Genomic DNA, 20,588 nt, shown 5'->3' on the forward strand with positions numbered 1-20,588 from the left:
ATAGAGGCCATCCGCAAACACCCTCATTATGGAGCACCACGGGGATGCACACAGCTCTACACAATAATCTCATGTCGGAACTGTAATCTATAGCTTATAGAGCAGACATCGAGAATATTGTATAGTTACTACGATACGTCCTGACAGACTAGGTCTCCTAGTCTCTTATCTCTCTTGAATCTACTATTATCATAAACTTACTCTGACTGGGTCATCCACTGACGACTGCCAGCAGTGGTATCCTCACCCTTATCTAGTGCAATTATACTATCAAAACTCACCTTTATGTACTCATGCCTAGCACCAAATAGGCACAACACTTAAACCCATACTGATAGGCATATAGTGTTTCTTGGAGAACGTATTTCCATGGCAGACCTCAATATGTCTGCCAACTCTATTTCACACTTTTATGTATTTCACAAAACTGAGGTGCTAAACTGAAGCACTCTTATATTAATTGAGGAATAACGTAAAATCTAGAAACGAAGAATTACAGAAAAAAGACGAAACAAAATCCTATACTCTGCATGTGACAACTCTAGGTGCACACTTTCCTATGAATCTAAAGCCTAAGCTCTGATACCACTTTTGTCACGACCCAACCTATGGGCCGCACCGACACTAGGACCTGGGCCAGCCTAAAGCCCCCGAGGCCCGTAGTAAGCCTAACTATTCCTCAACCCAACTCTAAGGCCCATTTGGGCCCAATTTCAAGAATTCAACCAGACATAGTCTGACTATAAAATAGACCATTCAACAGAGAGTTTTTGACTCGCCCGACCTGTAAACACAATATATAATAAATTAGGGAGCTTAGCTCACCCTCCACATAATCAAAATGTCATAACTCAAATAGGAGCTCAGCTTTCTCATCCAATCTCATCATGCATACTGTTAATAATTTTACAGGTCCAACATAACTTTTATAATACAGGCCCAAAATAAAAATAAGTGCTTCTAACACATGCAGAGTCTAAAATTTAACTCAATTGTACGAAATACATTAAATACTATTAATGGACTTGCGAAGAAGAATAGCAGGTTAGCCACAATAAATAATCCTCCTGTAGCATGGAAAAATAGATGAACAAGAGTAAGCGTTCAACTCAAAGAGTAAAATACCAATTTTAATCATAATCTCTATAACTATCTAAAGCTAATGCACCCTATGGAGTGAAATGCAATATCGTCATAATTTTCATATCATAACAGCAAAAAGGCAATTTGGAGTACTCACACACCCAACACTGTCAAGTAATACATATATGGGAGCTGATCCCCTATATAGCCCTCTTAATCCAACCTTTGCCAGCGAATGTCTCTCAAGCTATGTCTATCCCGAAGGACCGGGTCCCAGCAAGTGTCTCTCAAGCCGTGTTTACCCATCCTGTCCATATCTAATACTATACCACACGCACGCCACACACACACACACTGCTCCAAATTACCACAAACAACATCCATGGTACTTCAACAATTATGAATACAATATAAAACGTGCCTAGTATTTAACTACATAGATATATATTTATAAGTGATGCATGGATATGCTTGAACATATAATAATATCGAAATTATAATTAAAATTAATATTTTACTCACAAACTTGAACCGAGGTAACTGTGGCGGCTGGGTGGAGGAGGAAGGTTGTTTCGGCTCACCTGATAATTTTATTGCAATTATTTAATAGATTTGACTCAATACAAGTTTAGAAAAGACCGAAGACACCCTAAGTTGTGCTGAAAATCCGGCAGAGTCTCCCCTATACCTATGACCTTTCCAACCTGCAAAATGGTTCAAATAACACTTCTAAACTAAACCCATATCTCATCATAATTATATGGCTCCTTCTAAGCCCTCTAAACCAAGCAATAATCACAACATTAGACAACTCAATTATAAGACTTCAAAACTAGTATTTTTCAAAAACTATCTAAACTAACTTTAAAAATTCTATAAACTTGCCTCGCGGTCCTTAACAATATTATAAGGCTATTGCAATAGCAATCGTAATTTTTTTATAATTCACGAATATTTTATAAATTTTATTCTAATCCAGTACAAGGCAAAAATTGAGTAATGTAGAGTTCGAATTTACCTATGCCAAATCTGACAACTGGAACACCTCCAGAACGTATGAAAACGGTGGAGTAGCCTATAATCTTGACTCGGTTCTGAAATAATTCCAGCAATTTATCTGTTAGGCACGAAATTACGGATCCGAGCAACAATCGAATTTCCATGAAATGAAAGTACACATGCGAAGTCTACAATATCAGAATTAGAATAAAAAATATATATATATATATAATAATTATTTGAAAATTAAGGATGTTACAGTTCCGTTGATTGTTTATATAAATTTTAGAATTTTAATTTTTTTCTTTATTTTTTTTTTGTCTAAATTTAAACCTATCTTAAACCGCTAAAAATCATATCACAATGCTCATCAAAATGATCGAATGGCAGTCAACTAATCACGTAGCTAACTTGACGTTGATCCCAAATTGATTGGACAGTGATTATTGACAATTCTTTTATGAATTTGAATGGAAAATATCAGGGAGTGAAGCGAGTCATAAAATTAAAGCTAGCAAAATATTTTTTTTATTGCGTAAGTGTGACTTGTAAAATTCAGTTCTCACTTTTTCATTAGATCATAAATATAATGGTGAAATTCAATACGCATATATCTTCTTTTTAAATATGTAAATTACACCTTTTTAAAATTAGTTAAAAAAAACTAATTTTCTTGTATTTGAAAAAGCACTTTATAGTGCTATTAGTGTATACAATAATTTTCCCTACAAATATAGCATCCCATTCCCAATCTGGGACCCGAGATGTTGATATATTTGATTTAAAAGTCAGCATGAATCGTGTTTGAAAGGAATAGATATCATATCAGCCTTGTAATATTATTAAAATTGCTTAAAAATACAAAATTGCTTAAGAAATTGTTTGATGGATTAGGCTGTAGCAGCAAAAGTTGCTTGAAAATTTTTTTTCACTCATTTTTCTTATAATCAGGCCATTATTAAAAAATTTAAAATACAAATTTGCTATTATTCTATAATTTAGTTTAACATATATTTTTTAGTAACTTTTATAAAATAATTTGTTTAATCACTAAATTTGTAAAATATTTAATGTTTCAAATGAGAGAAAAAAAAATATATATTATTTTGGGCATTTGGAATATATAAAATACATTATAAGCTGGGAGCCCTTACCATACATATAATGTACTCATGCTATGCCTCTTCCTTCTCCATAGATACTCTCTGGCTGTGCCCTTTTGTACATTATACACATGATAATGGGATTGTCGCACCTAATATCAAAAACAAAGATATTTCTGTTACATAAGATTCTCTATTGAGGCAAGTGTAGAGCATACGTATCTCTGATCATGAAAGTATGATACACGTTCTAAGGTTTTCAGGAGAAGAAGGAAAAATTTAGAAAGCCATGGAAGGAAATCTCACAATATTATTTCAAAGGAAACTTGAGTCTGCTTACAATTGGATAGAACGTCACCTTATATAGGCATGGAGACTCTAGCTTTTACAAGCAACCGGCAAGAGACTAGTTACCGACACTCTAAAGTAAACAAAGGAATAAAGCAAAATAAAGCACACTTATTACATAATTGATCAACAGACTCTAACTTTTATCATGGCGTTGTTGACAGGTTAAATGTGTTATAATCAGTATTGTCTGAGTCATCAACTCCAAAAAAGTCCTTTGGCCACTATCGGTGCTCAGGTGATGGTGGGTCAGCATTCTCAATGGTTGCTTGTATTTCATTGTCTATTGGATCTTGAGAATCTTACCAGACCGAATGGGACCAATCTATGGGCTCATCAGTAAGGGACCGGATGGGTCCGAGAGATGTACAATTCACATGGGGAAGAGTCAGAGGTTGGTAACCATTGATTTCGCAGAGATGCTCTGCTAGTTGTCTCCTCAGTGGTCCCACAGTGTTCTTTTCCATGATAGAGCCTTCGTAAGTCCTCCATTCATACTCAGTGAGAGATCCTTATCTCAGCACAGCTCTAAAGTTCAAGTTCAACTCACAGGCGTAGCACAAGTGACATCATCCATGATGGCCGCCTTACATCATCATATTATTTACAGGCTGCAAGATCATGCAGTAGATCTATCACAACCATCCGTCTCCAATGATGCTTTACTTGTCTTAGCTGATACTGAGACTACCCCGACTATAGTCCAAATACTAGGCAACTGCCTAGGAGTGAGCTTGAGCAGCTCATTCCAAATGATTGATTAACTAATTATGAAAGGCTTCATTCAACCTCTCAGCCAATCCAGATCACAGAATCTTCTTTCATAAGAAATGCTGATGGCACAGTGCAGACTACCTTTTAGCCACCTTGACATTCCACAGGATCTTTATCTGTGTTCCAGACCATGAAGGTCCAGCCATTAGAAAAGGAGCAGAAAGATTTTCCCATCAAAACACTGACTCCAGACAACCATTATGTCTATCCTCAGAAGATAGATGGTCACTATCCCTGGGATCTCCCAGGATCTGGAATGTGTGATGAAGATTGTGATTGTTACGATAATTACTGGGAAAACGAGTATGATCATCCTTTGTCTGATAAGAACTAGAAGAAGTTTACCAAGAGAACTGAGAAGGCCTCTTGCAAACCTCAAGAAGTTCTCAGAAGAGATTATCCAGATAATAGCCCATGGATTGGCATCCATGAAGAAACCAAACAAAAGAAACCTCTTCCCATCTATGAACTTGCGCTGGAAATTATCAGGAAAGAATAAGGAAGGCAGCCTCCTCCTCCTGAACCAACATCTTCTCTTCCCCCTGCACTACCCTTGGTGCAGCCTTGCATGATATTCACCCCTGCCTCTTATGAAGCAGATTTTCCCCTTTTGGCTCAACAGACAGATCAGCAAACCAAAATCTCTACCAGACCTTTCATTCATTCAACTAAGGTTGACACAGAAGGTCAAATGACCCCAATCACCCAAGCTGAAGAAGTTCTGAATTGGCAGACAAAGAATGCAGCTGTCCAGAACAAGACACTACAGAGGATTGATTCTAAAATTGATCAAGTCCTTATGAGGACTCAGAATATTGATCAAAAGGTCGATTCTTTCATTGCATTCGCTCAGAACATGTACAGAGACTTACAAGGGAAGATTATACAGCTTGACAAGGATTTAAAATCCTTTATCCAACAATGGAGATTTGGCATGGAGTTCAACCAGAAGGAAGCTAAGATCAGAAGGCTAAAGAAACAATTAGCCCAGGTTGAAGCAGACCTACATAAACCAACAGAAGCCCCTGTTTCTTACAGCCCATTTTCCACACAAATGTCTCATAACCCTTTTCTTCCTACTCCTGAACCTGCTTACTCTCCTTTCGGCCCTTTTAACTATTCCTATGAACCACCTCCAGTAACTTATAACCCATCTCCCTTATTTAGACCAGCACCAGCACCTACCAGATGTGAACCAAGAAGTTCATCTTCTTCGAAAGAATCTCAACCTGCAAAAAGAAAGATTGACAAGGGCAAGGATAAGATGTATCCTGATCCTCCTCCTCGGCACATGATATCAATACATTCTGAGCCAGAAGATGACTCTTCATCAGAAGAATTGTCCAGTGATGATAGTGAAGCCGGACAGATGGACATTACGACGTTATTGATGGCTGATCCTCTGCCAACTTCATCACAAATCAGTCCTTCACCAACCATGGATTCTACCAGAGGCACTACAGGTCCTACTACTGGGCCTCCTCAAGCCCAAGACCCGCATGTAGAAATACCTGAGGATGATCCAATCCTGGACTTCAATTTTCAAGGGGCTCAACAACAACAATCCAGGCCCAACTCAGGCCCATGGTTCTCTTTAGATGATGTCCCCCCATCAAAGTGGAGAGATCGCCTTGCGGAATTCAAAGCTTAGCTCGATGTCCAAATGCTTCGAGATGGTGCTGATTCTCATGCTATTCTTAGAGAATTCATATCTCGAACTGTTGGTACATTGCAAGAATGGTTTGCCTCCATTGGAGAATATCCTAAAGCCTAGTTTTGTCATCTAAATACTGTACAAGCTGTCAACGCTATCTTTATTGAATTCCTTGGAGACGCTTCACTGTATAGCAAGCAGTTGCGCCAAGAGTATTTTGACATGCGTTGCTGTTCTTTGAAAAGAACAGATATTAAAAGACATTATCAGCGCCTGGTTAGCGCTACTATTTGCTGAATGGTTACAATGATGTCAATCTCAGGTATACATACATTGCCTCTCACATTGCCTCTCTCCCATAGGCATTGCAACCAGAACTCCACAGAAGCATTGCTTCTACCCGAAGAGCAATGAATGTCATCACCATCGGATAGATACACCAGATGACTTTGGCTTGCCTGGAGAAGATGTGTGAGCAGCAAAAGTTGTTCAAGGATATTATTGATAACAGTAAGGCCTTGAAGAACGTTTGCCAGAAGTCCCACCTTGCTATCAACTGTAAGGAGAAGAATTGTGAGTGCAGACCTAAAAAGAAGGGAAACTACAAGAAGTATTCTAGTTATTCAGGATCCAAACCTCCTTTCAAACAGATAAAAGGGAAGAAACCAGTTAGATACTTTCGAAAGAAGAGAACGGGCATAAGGAAGTCTGATTGATGCTACATTGGCGGCAATCGGGGCCACTATGCAAAGAATTGCCCTAGGAATCCTAACAAAACTGTCAAGCTCTTACAACATATTCAGCAGGCTTCTCACATTTCCCAGGAGCATGATGATGTTGAATCCTTATTTTTTGAGCAAGATGAACCAGATGAAGAGACTGTTTTCGCCCTTGGAGCGGATGCTGATCTCGACCAAGACTATTCCCTGTCTTCTGAGGAATCAGGATCAAAAACTGAGGCCCATTACCCTTCTTACCTAGCCCAACATATCAAATCCTCTCATCCAACTCACAGCCCAGACACTATTCCAATCCCACTAGTACCGCTTCACATCCTTCCTAGCAAGTATGATCAGCCCATCAGTGTTATTGGTTTCCTTGATACTGGAGCCCATAAAAGCATGATGAACCCAACCATTTTACCTCTGAAATACTGGGTCCCTCATACAGAATATTTCAAGGCAGCAAATGGGAATGTTTTCAAAACCAGCCTCATTACTAAACAACCCATTGAGATACAATTCTTTCCCACCTGTATTCTTTGGACCAAGGTCATCGGGTCGGACCTTCCTAATAAAGACTTGCTGATTAGTTTTGACTTATACCAGCAAGCGAAACATCTGAAGATCCTTCCAATAGGATTGAATTACAAGAGGAGTTTTCAGCCATTCACCTCTGTCCCAAGGCTGTACTCTTTGACTGATGCCTCAGTTGAATTTCAAGAACACAAGGAACTTCTTCTGAGATGTTGTGCTGACTCTCATGCACAGTTCCATCATCACCACCCTTTGTGGAAAAATCCAGAGTTCTTTGTCAGCCTCCCATTCAAGCTCAATGAGGATATAAATCCAATCAGAACATCACACCCAGGGATGAACCCCACAGACCTAGCTTTGGCCCAAGATGAGTGCAAACAATCACTCCAACAGGGTCTTATAGAACCCATATCCTCTTAGTGGGCTTGCCAGGCCTTTTATGTGGAAAAGAGATCTGAACGACTAAGGGGAAAAAAGAGACTTGTCATTGACTACAAACCTCTCAACCATTTCCTCAAGGATGATAAGTTCCCTTTACCAAAACCTGAAACCTTGTTCACCCAACTCCATGAGGCCCATATCTTCTCAAAGTTCGATCTCAAAGCCGGATTTTGGCAATTGGGTATCAACCCCTCTAACAGGCCCAAAACGCTTTCTGTATCCCTACAACCCAATACTAGTGGACTGTTCTCCCATTTGACCTCAAAACAGCCCCATCTGTTTTCTAAAAGGCCATGACAAAAATATTCGAGCCCATACTCCACAGTGCTCTCGTCTATAAAGATGACATCCTCCTATTTTCTAAAGATGTTGTGGCCCACAAGGAACTCTTATCCACTTTCCAAACCTTAGTGGATTCCCATGGGATCATGTTGTCCAAAAGGAAAAGCTCTTTGGCCCAGACTGATATCGACTTCCATGGAATGAAGTTCAAAGACGGGAAATACCAACCAGGACCTCATATTGCAGAAGAACTGTTAAAGTTTCCTGACAATAACTTATCAGTAAAACAGATACAACAGTTCCTTAGTATTGTTAATTACATCAGAAAATTTATTCCTCATGTTGCCACTCACACTAGCCAGCTGTCAAAGATGCTTAGAAAGACTGCACCACCTTGGAAGAAGGAACAAACAGAAGCAGTTAAGGCACCAAAAGAAGTGGCTTCAAATCTGCCACCTCTAAAGATTCCTAGCATGGGACACCGAACCCTCCAGACTGATGCTAGTGACACCCACTGGGGTGCTGTCCTTATTGAAAAAATATAAGGAGAAAAATATATCTGTGGACATACTAGTGGAGAATTCCCAGAGCCACAAAAGCACTACCATTCAGTGTATAAGGAGATATTGGCTGTCAAAAACGGGATAAAGAGATTTGAGTTCCACCTCATTGGCTATCACTTTACTGAGGTTATGGACAGCTCATCCTTCCCGAAGATCTTAGACTTTAGAAACAAGTCTGTCCCTAACCACAGCTACTGATACTAAAGGACTGGTTTGCCAAGTATAAATTCACAGTCCAGCACATAAAGGGGAAACATAACTTAGTTCCAGATCTACTATACAGACCTAAGGAACTACACCTCATAAAAAGTCATTTCACATTCCCCCTGATCTTCATGGCATCTTCATCTTCTCCATACACTCCTACTTTCCTTATTCCCCCACCAGACAGTTTTCCACCGGGCTGTTCTCCTAACCAGCCTATTCTAAAAATAGCTCAGTTTGCAAAGGACCACCTGTTTCACTACCTGAGCGCCAGGAATACCCTAAGGGGACTTCTCCCCTCCTTATCCATCTTTATTTTTGACAACCCCTTCCTCACATGTTTTAGTATTCATCCTGATAGAGATCTCATCCTTGAAGAGTTATGGCTCCTATGGTGCATGGTTACTCTATATTCCATAGGAATAGAGTTCCCACTGATGACTTTATACCAACACACTCTGGACAGAGCAAACAGGACTCTCCTGTTTAGATTCTTAGAATGGTTCAAAGCCATTTCAGCATGGCAATATGGTCTTAGGCGTCTCATAGGCACCCATGGGATCGAAGATAGGTCCATCAGAACTCAGCCCAACATCAGAACCATGTTCATCATGCATAGGCCTTTCTCAAGAAGGCCCGATGGACTTCTCTGGACCCAAAATACTGAGAATGAATGGAGGACCTACGAAGGCTTTATCACGGAAAAGAACACTATGGGACCACTGAGGAGACAACTAGCAGAGCATCTCTGCGAAATCAATAGTTACCAACCTCTGACTCTTCCCCATGTAATTGTATATCTCTCGGACCCATTCGGTCCCTTACTGATGAGCCCATAGATTAGTCCCATCCGATCTGGCAAGATTTTCAAGATCCAATGGATAGTGAAATACAAGCAACCATTGAGAATGTTGACCCACCATCACCTGAGCACTGACAGTGGCCAAAGGACTTTTTTGGAGTTGATGACTCAGACAATTCTGATTATGACACATTTAACCTGTCTGTCGCTATGTTAAAAGTTAGAGTATGTCGGTTAGTTATGTAATAAGTGTGCTTTATTTTGCTTTATTCCTTTGTTTACTTTAGAGTGTCTGTAACCAGTCTTTTGCCGGTTGCCTGTAAAAGCTAGAGTCTCCATGCCTATATAAGGAGACATTCTATCCAGTTGTAAGCAGACTCAAGTTTCCTTTGAAATAATATTGTGAGATTTCCTTCTATGGCTTTCTAAATTTCTCCTTCTTTCTCCTGGAAACCTTAGAACATATATTATACTTTCATGATCAGAGATACGTATGCTTTACACTTGCCTCAATAGAGGATCCTGTGTAACAGAAAGATCTTTGTTTTTGATATTAGGTGCGACGGTCCCGTTATCATGTGTATAATGTATAAAAGGACACAGCCAAAGAGTATCTATGGAGAGGGAAGATGCATAGCATGAGTACATTATATGTATGATAAGGGCTCTGACTTATCTTGGTATCACAAACTGAAATAAGAGGCATGAGAATTAATCATCATGCGGCTCTCACCATCTGCATATTTCTTTTTGTAATTTTATATTTTTTAATCAACTTATATTGATATTTAGATTTAAATTCTCATAAATAATTTTAGTAATTATTGTAATTTTATTTTATTCTATATAAAAAATAAAAAAATGCTCATGTAATTTTACTTTTTTTTTTAAATGAAATTACCAACTAGGCATCCACGTTGGAAAATCCTGCAATCAATGCAGTGGATCCAATCTTCTTTGTCTCTTGCATTTCCAATTTCCCCTCCTCCCTTTTTCGCTAGGTTCTTCTCCGTCAACTCCGATCATGGAGAAGCTGAGGAGAGTGGTGAATGAGATTGCCTACACGCAAGACTGCGCCAAGCTCTCTACCCTGAACCGCTCGTTACTTCCTGTACTCAAAGTCGTGTCCTCTCTCTACAGAGTCGCACTCTATCTGCGCCTGTATCTCTATCATTTTGGCCTCTTGTCTAAGCACCGGTACGTTCCGCACAGATTTCCCCTGTTTGGTAGCTGCGAAACTGCGAGAAAAGGAAAGAAACTGAAATTTCTTTTTGTCGGTTCTATATTTGTTTCTGGTTTCTCAAATGCGGAAGTTTACTGCTATATCGCGTAATCATGGAAAATGGCTATTTTTGGATTCTAAAATCTTAATTTTTGATATGTAGTTGGCTTCTGTTTTTTCTGCAACCAAACTGAATCTAGCTTTTTTTTTTTTTTCCTTAATTCAATTTTGTATTTGAACAAGAGTGTTAATGTCTTTGAATTTTGGTGCTTTATTTGTTTACATCCTAAGAAATCTTAATCTCACTGTAAATTGACCTAATTGAATGGACTTTAGCTTTTGTTTTTTAGTTTTTAAATATTTGGAGTATAATAGAAGCTTATGCAGGCTTTGAATGCTAGTTTAGTTACTTCGTTATAATTTTATTTTGAAGGTTGCCAGTGCCAGTGATAAGTGTTGGCAATTTAACGTGGGGAGGCAATGGGAAGACGCCAATGGTTGAGTTTATTGCCGAATGGTTAGCCGATTCTGAAATTTCACCTCTTATTCTTACCAGGGTAGTTACTTTTTCTCACAAAGTTGTTCTTTTTCTTTGATACTTTAATGTTCAATACAAATGGATGACTGGTATGGAAATGGCATCTATTTATTGTGTACAAATTGATGGAGCGAGAAATGGCAAGTCCATGTTCTTGATTTTGTTTCATCCACAAGTTAAAATGGGTGAGAGGAGAGCTATTATTATACTCTGTAGTCAATAGTGAATAGTTGCAATTGCCGATTATTTGTTCTAAGGGATGAATTAGGATATTAACATTGGTTATCTGGCAGGGTTATGCTGGAGGAGATGAAGCTAGGATGCTTACAAGGCATCTTCTTGGGACACCAGCAAAGATTGGTATGGGAGCAAATCGAGCTGCCACTGCTGCTTGTTTTCTCAAACAGTATGGATACATAGATCCTAAAAGTTATTTATTTGAGGGAGTAAATCAGAAAGTTCAAAGTCCACTTAACCTGGGACAAATTGGTGTCGTTGTTCTAGATGATGGAATGCAGGTATTGAATATGTAATCGCTCCATTCTTGTGATGGAGACTTCATTTTGTTGCATGTATAATAATATATGGGCAAATGGCTGGGCTACATATGGGATATCTCCCCCTGACTCTGGCAGCTGGTTCTTTTCTGGTGAACTACTGTCCTTTAATTTTTTAGAAGGAAGTGTATACCAACAAACTGACTTTGTTTTGTGGTAAGACCTACTGATAATATTATACTCACTGTTGGAAACAGAAGTCATTTACTGTCCATCAATCAAATTTTAGTTGTTTTTAGGGATAATTTTATGACTGAAGTACTGAAACCATGTCGCAAATATTATTTTGATATAAAGGTAACCTGATAATTATATTCTTTTGCATGGAAGATAGCATTGGAGCTTGCACCGTGACCTTGAGATTGTAATGGTTAATGGGCTATCACCATGGGGAAACCATCAATTAATCCCACTCGGACCTTTAAGGGAACCCTTGACAGCCCTTAGAAGAGCAGATGTTGCTGTAGTTCATCATGCAAACTTGGTATATGAAACCTTTTTTTTTTTCCTTTATGTGTTTCACTAGAAATTATGCAGTTCATGCATGCTTTTAATTATATAATTTTATCTTGTCATGCCATTTCTTTTCGTTGTTTGTGTATTTGGGAGTGATCAGACACATTAAGATGAATGCATTGATTTAAAAGTTTCACGCAGGTTCCAGAACAAAGCCTCAAAGATATTGAGCTAATGATGCAAGAACTTAAAGAATCTCTTTCTATTTTTTTCACTAGAATGTCTCCATTGCACTTCTTTGAAGTAGGAAATATCAACTTCAGAATACCACTGGATGTCATACAGGATGCCATTGTGCTATGTGTTTCTGCAATTGGTTCAGCAAATGCTTTTGTGCAAGGCATTGAGAAGGTACTTCCCCTTTTACCATCCTGATTTCTGATTTTATTTTTTGAATTTCTCAAATATTGTGAGAATCTTTGTGCACATTAGATAAGTCCATCAAAACATTAGGGCAGACATTGAACGGGTACCATATCATTCTCTCTTCCCTCCCTCTTTAAAGTGTTTAAATGATATGTATCTTGCTGCAGATGGGAGCATTTTATGTTGATCGAATTGATTTCACTGACCATCACTCATTTCAAACCAAGGTACAATCTTCTTACTGTAGTGTCTTAATTTTACTTTGCATTATATGAACAGTCCAATTTTGTATAAACTAAAGGTGCCAATGCTTCTCACTTAAGTATGGATTTGATTTTGAAGTTCACTCAGTGACTATCACTTATTCTCCTTTCTCTTACTAATTTTGCATATCATGAATTCAACTTTTATCTAATACAAAGATTCTCATGCTTGTCATTCAAGCATGGATATAATATGATGTTAGTTAGACTCAACTTGCACTATTTGGAGTTTGTGGCAGATAAGCTCGAGGGGAACATATTTGTTTATCCCTACCCACTTGATATTAAATCTGGCACTGATCTGATATGATGTCCTCTATCAATTAATCTAGGATATTGAGATGATTATGATGAAACTCAGAGATCTAGAGGGCAAGTTTGGTTTCAAGCCGGTAGTTGTTGTAACAGAGAAGGTTAGTACAAAATTTCATTATAATGCTGGCATATTTTATTTTTCTTTAGCTTATCTCAGTAGTCAGTACCATTAATGAGAAATCTCTGTTTGCATCTATTTTAGATGTGTAGCTTCTTTATGCATTATGGCATAGATTTAGTGGTTCATTTGGTTGACGTCTATATCTTCCTTTTTGTGACATGAGTATGTCAATGTAATTGGTTTCCTTTACCTAGGACAACACTTGCACAATTATATTGAAGCATGTTCTGAGAATTTAATAGACTATCAAATTCTGGACCATTGAAACCTTTGAATAAAATTTTTTACTTGTTTGCATGATTTCATCATCATCATCATCATCATAATTATTATCTTGACTTTTGGGAATTGAGTTCATTAGTTTCAAATATTGCAATCCCAGGATTATGACAGAGACCCAGAGATTCTTAATCATTTGAGTCCTTTCAAAGTTATGGCACTCCGCTCAGAATTACAAATCATTCCACGTAGACAGCACACTAAGGATGATTTCAGAGAGTTGTTGAAGGAGCTGCTGGAGGTAAAATGGTCAGGTGCAAAGCACTAAGCTTTCATTTACTAACCATATATGGTGCAATTTTGAAGTTATGGACCTGAGAATAGTTGCTGATCCACCAGCTCGAGTTATCCCATATTTTCTGTCCTTTTCCAGGCAAAGAAATGCATCGAGAAATTCATTTATGCATTTTTTAAGGCCACGACTTTTATTTGATAATGTTGCAACCTTATTCTTTTGCTTAATTTGTCAACAAACAGCAAAAAGAAAGATTTCTTTTTGGGAAAAATATAATTGTTTGGAATTAAAACACTAATCTTAATAGTTAGAACAAGCTGCAAAACGGTAAATAACTCTTGACTGCTTGTCCCTCCTTTCAAAATTAATAAAAGAGTGGTACCAACTACCACTGTCTACCTCAGCAGAAAGCCCAAGCGACTGATGAACATCCATAACAAAATCTTCCTCTCAAGCATTCTTTATTAACCCATTTTTACGTATTTGAAATGTGGGTCTTATGCCGAAGTCCACCACCTGTACAAAAATTAAATTGAAGAGTAATGTTGGTGTCTGTCAATCATATTTATGAAATTCAATAATGTTGCTGTACTTACATTAGTCATTGGAGCAGGGCATATGGCCTTTGATCGAATATGCCACACTAACTGGCAGGGAGTTAAGGTTATTAACTATTAAGCACTATGTTTCCTGACAATGAGGAGTCTTAATGACTGATAACGAGAAGGGGCTTTTCTCTTCCCATGAAGAGACCAAGAATGCTGCAGAGTCTAAAAGGTCAGTCCGTTAAGCAGGGCCCTGAAGGGTCTCTGAGCCTGAATCACTGGGCAAAGTAAAAGTCTGTCTCCGGGGACAATGTCTAAAGTTCCGAACTTCTGTTCTTCAGGTAGACTTCCTCCTTTGTGGAATGGAAGCGGAATCCTTGGCCAATGTCGAAGGACATTTGGAACTTCCTTATAACAATGAATACAGAAGTCAATTCCTTGCACGTTGCACTTGCAACGATAAATATCAATTGTTTATGAACCATGTATTTGCAATGCTTTGCATTATGGGGTCTATTAGATACTACATTTGAAATTACTCTTAGACCCTCAGAAGCTTGAGTTTTTAGATTGGATGGTTTTATGAGATCAAGTATTTTTATGAGAGGACGATGTGGCTTGGCTGATGGCTTTCCTGAGTGCTCTACAATGATGAATCGAATAGGTTCCATGTTTGGTTAGTGTTACTAAGTAGCTAGTGGGTGCCATCCTGGACACTGATACAGGGAATTATTGAATGGAGTAGATAAGATGGTAGTGCATGTATCTGGCATCAACCACCTTAATAGTATTTTCGCATAGTTTCAGGAAATCCTCTTGAAATTTCGATTTTCTATAGTTTGTAAAATTGGGATTCCTCTGAGGTATCTCTTAACTATTTTGCTGCGTAAAAGAGCATTATTGATTTGTTGTAGTCACATCTTTCTTGTTTCACTTCTTTTTTTCCCTAATTCATACAAAAGGAGAACTCCAAATCTTGATCCTTAGATCCTTGCCCTCACCTTTTTCTTTGAACTACTGAGCTATAGCCTAGTTTGTTTTTGGAAGAGAATTTACTCCAGGTGTTGGTGTCCATTCCTTGAAAGAAACTGGTGCATTTGTCAACTTTTGTTGCCAAATGAAATGGGCTGGACTGAACTTGAGCAGGTCGGTATATGACACCCTCCACAGGATTCTATTGCTCTCCAGTCAAAGTCGTCCAAGATTTGAAAATTTTTAGCGTCGCTATTGTTGAAGTTCGTGGATGAAGTAGAGGGACAAGCTGATCTTTTTCACACTTGAAGGGGACTCTGAAGAAGCAATGGAAATCATTTTCTGTCTAGGATACAAAACATGTCAATTTCTCGCAATGAGACAGGATGGGCCATTTCTTCATTGTCAAGAGCAAGGATACAAAACCAACATGTCATTATGAGCATGATTTGGGACATGAAATATCGTAATTAGAGAGAAAAATCGGACAACAGGCTGGTCCAATTACGAATTGGAATTGTCGAGTCAAATACAACATCAACTTCTGGAAAGTGACAATTTTCTTACCAGTAGGTACGTCTCAACCCGCAGGAAATTGCACTATATCGCTAATTATAATAGATTTGAATCATTTTCCTCATAGTTGAATTTCAAAGCACAAAAAGAATTAATAAAGCATAAATAAAAACAAGCCTAGCTATCAAATCAAGGCATACCCATAACAGGAAGGTTGATTTGCAGCCAAGATTGATCCTTTTCACACCAAAATGATAAGAAGTGATGGGCACCATTGGCTGTGCCAATCTGTCTTTGGTGCACCCTGTCCCTTCCCACCTGCTAGGCGAGGGTCAACCCCAGGATAAATTAATTAACCCAAAATTTGTGTTGAGACCAGAACGTGTTAGATGTGTTAGGCTAAAAATGAAAAATAGTCCGTAATCTTCAATTCAATGGGCAAGATACTGTTTCTTTCTCATTTGGACATTTACCAGAATCAGCGGTGAGTTTACTTTGACGAAGAAATACAAAACATTCAAAACCTGTCATCCATCATAGCACAAATTTAAATTAAAAATTTTGACATGCATGTTTGATTAGTCATTAATAATGGCGAGTAACCATTAATTTGTTTTGTTTAAGAATACTAATCTGATTTTCAAGAACATGGTTTCAAAGCAAAATTCCATGACCCAAGAAGCGAATCAAATGAATTGTTGCGTACTCCATCCAAGTATTTTATCCTTTTGGCCAATACTCCAATGATCCCAAAAAAAGCAAAGAAAAGTTGATAGCAATACTTGTAAATGAGAAAGACTGCAAAAACGGTCCATCATTCTGTTTCTGTACCAATTAAAAATGTGTTAGTGTTGCAAAAACTATTTCCATGGAAACCACGCTTCATATGTCATATGGAAGTGGGTTGAGAATGGGACGGTACCACTGATGATGCTGATCTCAAAACTCCAACTTCTTGGGCTAGGACTATGAGGTGGTGTTAGTGCGTCCAAATGTTGTTTTTGATATGATTTTATGCCTATCTAATTGATGAATTCATTTAGAATCAATTATTTAACTTTTAAAGAATCATAAATCCTATTAAAATTGGTGTAGTGGTAAGCTTTATCATGCTTTTTAAAAGAAAACTCAGGTTTAATATTTAAAAAAGATATTATTAAGAGAAACAATTACAAAACTTATAACAATAAATGTTCTGTAAATCAAATATTAATATTCATAAATGAAATATTGAACTTCATTCAAAGACTGCAAAATGAAAAAGCAAGAATCCAAACATTAAACATAAAAAATGAATTCCAAACCTAGTTTACAAAAGATTAAGGTTGTGTTCTTCTCTATTACCAAAATCCCACCCAATTATTCCTTTTTTTTTTTTTTAATTCTTTAATTTAATTTTATTTCTTTAAAAGAAAGTTCTTCCCTTTCACACTTATAAAAGCGTGGACTTTCATTCCATCGACTCATCAGCTTCCTCTATATAAGCACCTTCTCAGTTTCTACTTTCTAGCTAGGGAGCTTCTGTTACACTTCCATTAATGGCTTCCAAAACCTTTCTGCTGAGTTCCTTCTTCTTTGCCACTATTCTATTGACCTTGTGCTTCAAGCTCTCAACGGCTCAAATGGTGCCGGCGATGTTCATTTTCGGCGACTCACTTGTCGACGTCGGCAACAACAATCATCTTCCTGTTTCTATTGCCAAAGCAAACTTTCCTCACAATGGTATCGATTTTCCTACCAAGAAAGCCACCGGAAGGTTTAGCAATGGCAAGAACGCTGCAGATTTTCTCGGTCGGTAATATTATTAGCTACTATATAAGCTTCCTGCTTCTGTTTCTCTCTTACCTCTAAAGTCTCATAACGCTCCAAATCATTCCACCATTTCGGACCATTGATCTCATCATTTTTTCCCCATTAATTGTCTCATTATTTCTTCTTCTTCTTCTCCGGTACTACTAATATAAATAACATTTCCGCATTTTCTTTTATTTTGTTTGTTTATAAATAATTTTATGGCTAAAAATAATTCCATCTGCTACACCTTGAATCACATGGAAATTATATCATATTTATTATAAAAAAAATAAATATATAGATTCACTTACTTTACAGGTAAGTCTCATCATACGTGCATGACTCTTTTATAAAAGCTTGCTAACATGAAATTAAGTTGTACCTTTGAAGTCATGTGCATTGATTGAGTAAAAGTCTGGTTAATTAAGAGATTCTGATTTCCAGCTTTAATGCTACACAAGCAGACGTGATGGGCTCCCTTTCTAATTAATGTTAAAGTTACGTATATCACTTTCATTACCCTTTTCTTCATTTACAACACACTCCATAACCCTACCAGTTATAGCAATGCCCATGCCTATTTATATTATTTAATTTTACATATCCTCCACTTCTATCTTCTTGCCTTTTCTTTGCTAACAAACACAATAGATAAATGAAAAAGCCAATCCACTAGATCAATTTCTCTTTCTTTCTTTTTTTTTTTAATATTAAAGGTGGCGAATCGTTATTATTAACATTAAAATTCTAGCATTTGCTTTTGGTGTTTTAGATAATTGTACTTTATCAAAGGAGAGATTAATGAATTATAATATTATGGTTTCAGTTGTCAGTTTTAATTAGCAGATGTGCATCAGTGTCGTTGCATTTTCTTTCTTTGAGAATTAATAGCTTAATGTTTGCTTTAACGGTGGATTATTATTTGCGCAGCTGAGAAAGTGGGCTTGCCTAGTTCACCCCCATATCTATCCCTGTCATCGAAGAATGCCTCTGCCTTCATGACTGGCGTCAGCTTCGCATCCGGTGGTGCTGGAATCTTCAATGGCACAGATCAAACTCTGGTAAATGCAGCAAAAATTAAAAATCTTCTTAATTCCCACTTGTTTTTTGCAATCTGCTAAATCCATGAGCTCAAACATTGTAAAAAAATCACATGCGGTGAGCGTGGATCGAACACGCGACCTTCAGATCTTCAGTCTGACGCTCTCCCAACTGAGCTATCCCCGCTCGATGTTTGGTTTTCTTCCTCAATCAATAAAGATTTTGAGTTTTACAATTTTTTTTTTTTGGGTCTTTTCATCAGCGACAATCCATGCCCTTGACACAGCAAGTAGGTGACTATGAATCGGTGTATGGAGTGTTGGTGCAAAAGCTGGGATCCTCTCCTGCACAAAAATTGTTATCTAAATCCCTATTTGCTATAGTCATCGGTAGCAATGACATCTTTGGTTACTCAAACTCATCCGATCGCAACAAGAGCACCCCTCAAGAATATGTGGATTTGATGATTCTCACATTGAAACAACTAGTACAGGTAAGTTAGCCCATTCTAAACTTAATACACTGCTACTTTTTTTTTTTTTTTTTAACAATCAAATTATATTCATTTTTTTTTTTTTTTTTTTTTACAGAGAATATACGCTTATGGTGGACGCAAGTTTTTTATTTCTGGAGTTGCGCCAATTGGATGTACTCCGTCACGAAGGGTCAGGATCCAATCAGAAGCTTGCAATGAAGAAATTAATTCAATGGCTGTTACGTATAATGAAAGGCTAAAGTCAATGTTGCAAAAACTGAATTCAGAGCTCAAGGGTGTTTCTTACTCCTATTTTGATGCCTATGCCATGTTGGAAAACATCATTCAAAAACCAGCCACATATGGTATCCTAGCCAATTACCAAAACTAATTAGACATTAATCATCATTATTTGCTATAACAATTAATTGGGAAATTCTTCCTAAAGAAGTTGATTTTGAATTTAATCGATATCAGAGGTTCTTCAATCTAATTAATGGTGCTATATTTGGTTTTCGTTTCAGGGTTTACAGAGGTGAAAGCTGCCTGTTGTGGACTTGGGACCCTAAAAGCCAAGGTGCCGTGTTTACCCATAGCTAAGTATTGTTCCAACAGAAAAGATCATGTGTTCTGGGATCTTTTTCATCCAACAGAGGCAGCTGCTCGGATACTTGTGGATACTGTTTTCGATGGTCCATCACAGTATACATATCCCATGAATGTGAGGCAGCTGATTACAGTTTAATTAAGCTTTAGAAACACACACATAACAATATCACTTGTGGAAGAAGGTGTGAGTTAATTGCACCAAAAGAAACGACAAATAGGATGGATATATATATATATATATATATAGGAGGAAGGCATGCAGTGGTGTTGTAGCCATTTAGCTAGGTCGATTTATTCAATTATTCTCTTCCTCTGTCTTTATTTATTCAACAATATCAGTTATGGTCGATTTACGATAGTGTTCTAACACTGAAACAAAACAAGTGTAGCAATAAATTAAGATGCATATGATAAAAGAATTCATGCTGTTTAATTTCTTGAATGCAGAAATATAAATAGCTAAATATCATAAGCAATTTGGTTGCTTTTGCTTTTCATTAGCTTTCGGTATCATACTGCATTTTAAGTTTTATCATATTAAATAATAAAGATTATTTTTTGAATAAATTTTAATTACAATTCAATTAAAATAAATTATATGATTATAATTGATTTAAATTAAATACTAAGTGACTTATGTTTATATTAAAATAGGATTAGGAAACTGTTCCAAAACCAAATTGGAATTGATTGAGCCGGACACGTGGCGGTACTT

The 20,588-nt window shown here is 37.4% G+C and overlaps 2 protein-coding genes and 1 non-coding gene across 4 annotated transcripts; 2 read left to right on the forward strand and 1 right to left on the reverse strand.

Annotated features, from left to right (window-relative positions):
- The first annotated feature begins 10,455 nt into the window (after positions 1–10,455).
- LOC110673394 (probable tetraacyldisaccharide 4'-kinase, mitochondrial) lies at positions 10,456–14,219 on the forward strand. Of its 2 annotated transcripts, XM_021836522.2 has the most exons (8): positions 10,460–10,706; positions 11,165–11,288; positions 11,563–11,787; positions 12,161–12,310; positions 12,484–12,693; positions 12,876–12,935; positions 13,304–13,384; positions 13,790–14,219. In XM_021836522.2, exons 1-8 carry the CDS (start codon positions 10,534–10,536, stop codon positions 13,952–13,954), a joined length of 1,188 nt encoding a protein of 395 aa, XP_021692214.2. In that variant the 5' UTR covers positions 10,460–10,533; the 3' UTR covers positions 13,955–14,219. The 2 variants fall into 2 exon arrangements, with proteins under 2 accessions (XP_057992686.1, XP_021692214.2); XM_058136703.1 differs by lacking the exon at positions 13,304–13,384 and having other exon boundaries at positions 10,456–10,706.
- A 3,209-nt stretch (positions 14,220–17,428) lies between these two features.
- LOC110673410 (GDSL esterase/lipase At5g55050) lies at positions 17,429–20,370 on the forward strand. The gene is made up of 5 exons (XM_021836545.2): positions 17,429–17,745; positions 18,679–18,809; positions 19,052–19,282; positions 19,380–19,629; positions 19,789–20,370. Exons 1-5 carry the CDS (start codon positions 17,493–17,495, stop codon positions 20,007–20,009), a joined length of 1,086 nt encoding a protein of 361 aa, XP_021692237.2. The 5' UTR covers positions 17,429–17,492; the 3' UTR covers positions 20,010–20,370.
- Positions 18,903–18,975, reverse strand: TRNAF-GAA (transfer RNA phenylalanine (anticodon GAA)). Its single transcript has one exon. It is a non-coding gene; the product is annotated as a tRNA-Phe (tRNA).
- Positions 20,371–20,588: the final 218 nt, after the last annotated feature.

Source organism: Hevea brasiliensis, chromosome 15, assembly GCF_030052815.1.
Source record: "Hevea brasiliensis isolate MT/VB/25A 57/8 chromosome 15, ASM3005281v1, whole genome shotgun sequence".
NCBI lineage: Eukaryota > Viridiplantae > Streptophyta > Magnoliopsida > Malpighiales > Euphorbiaceae > Hevea > Hevea brasiliensis.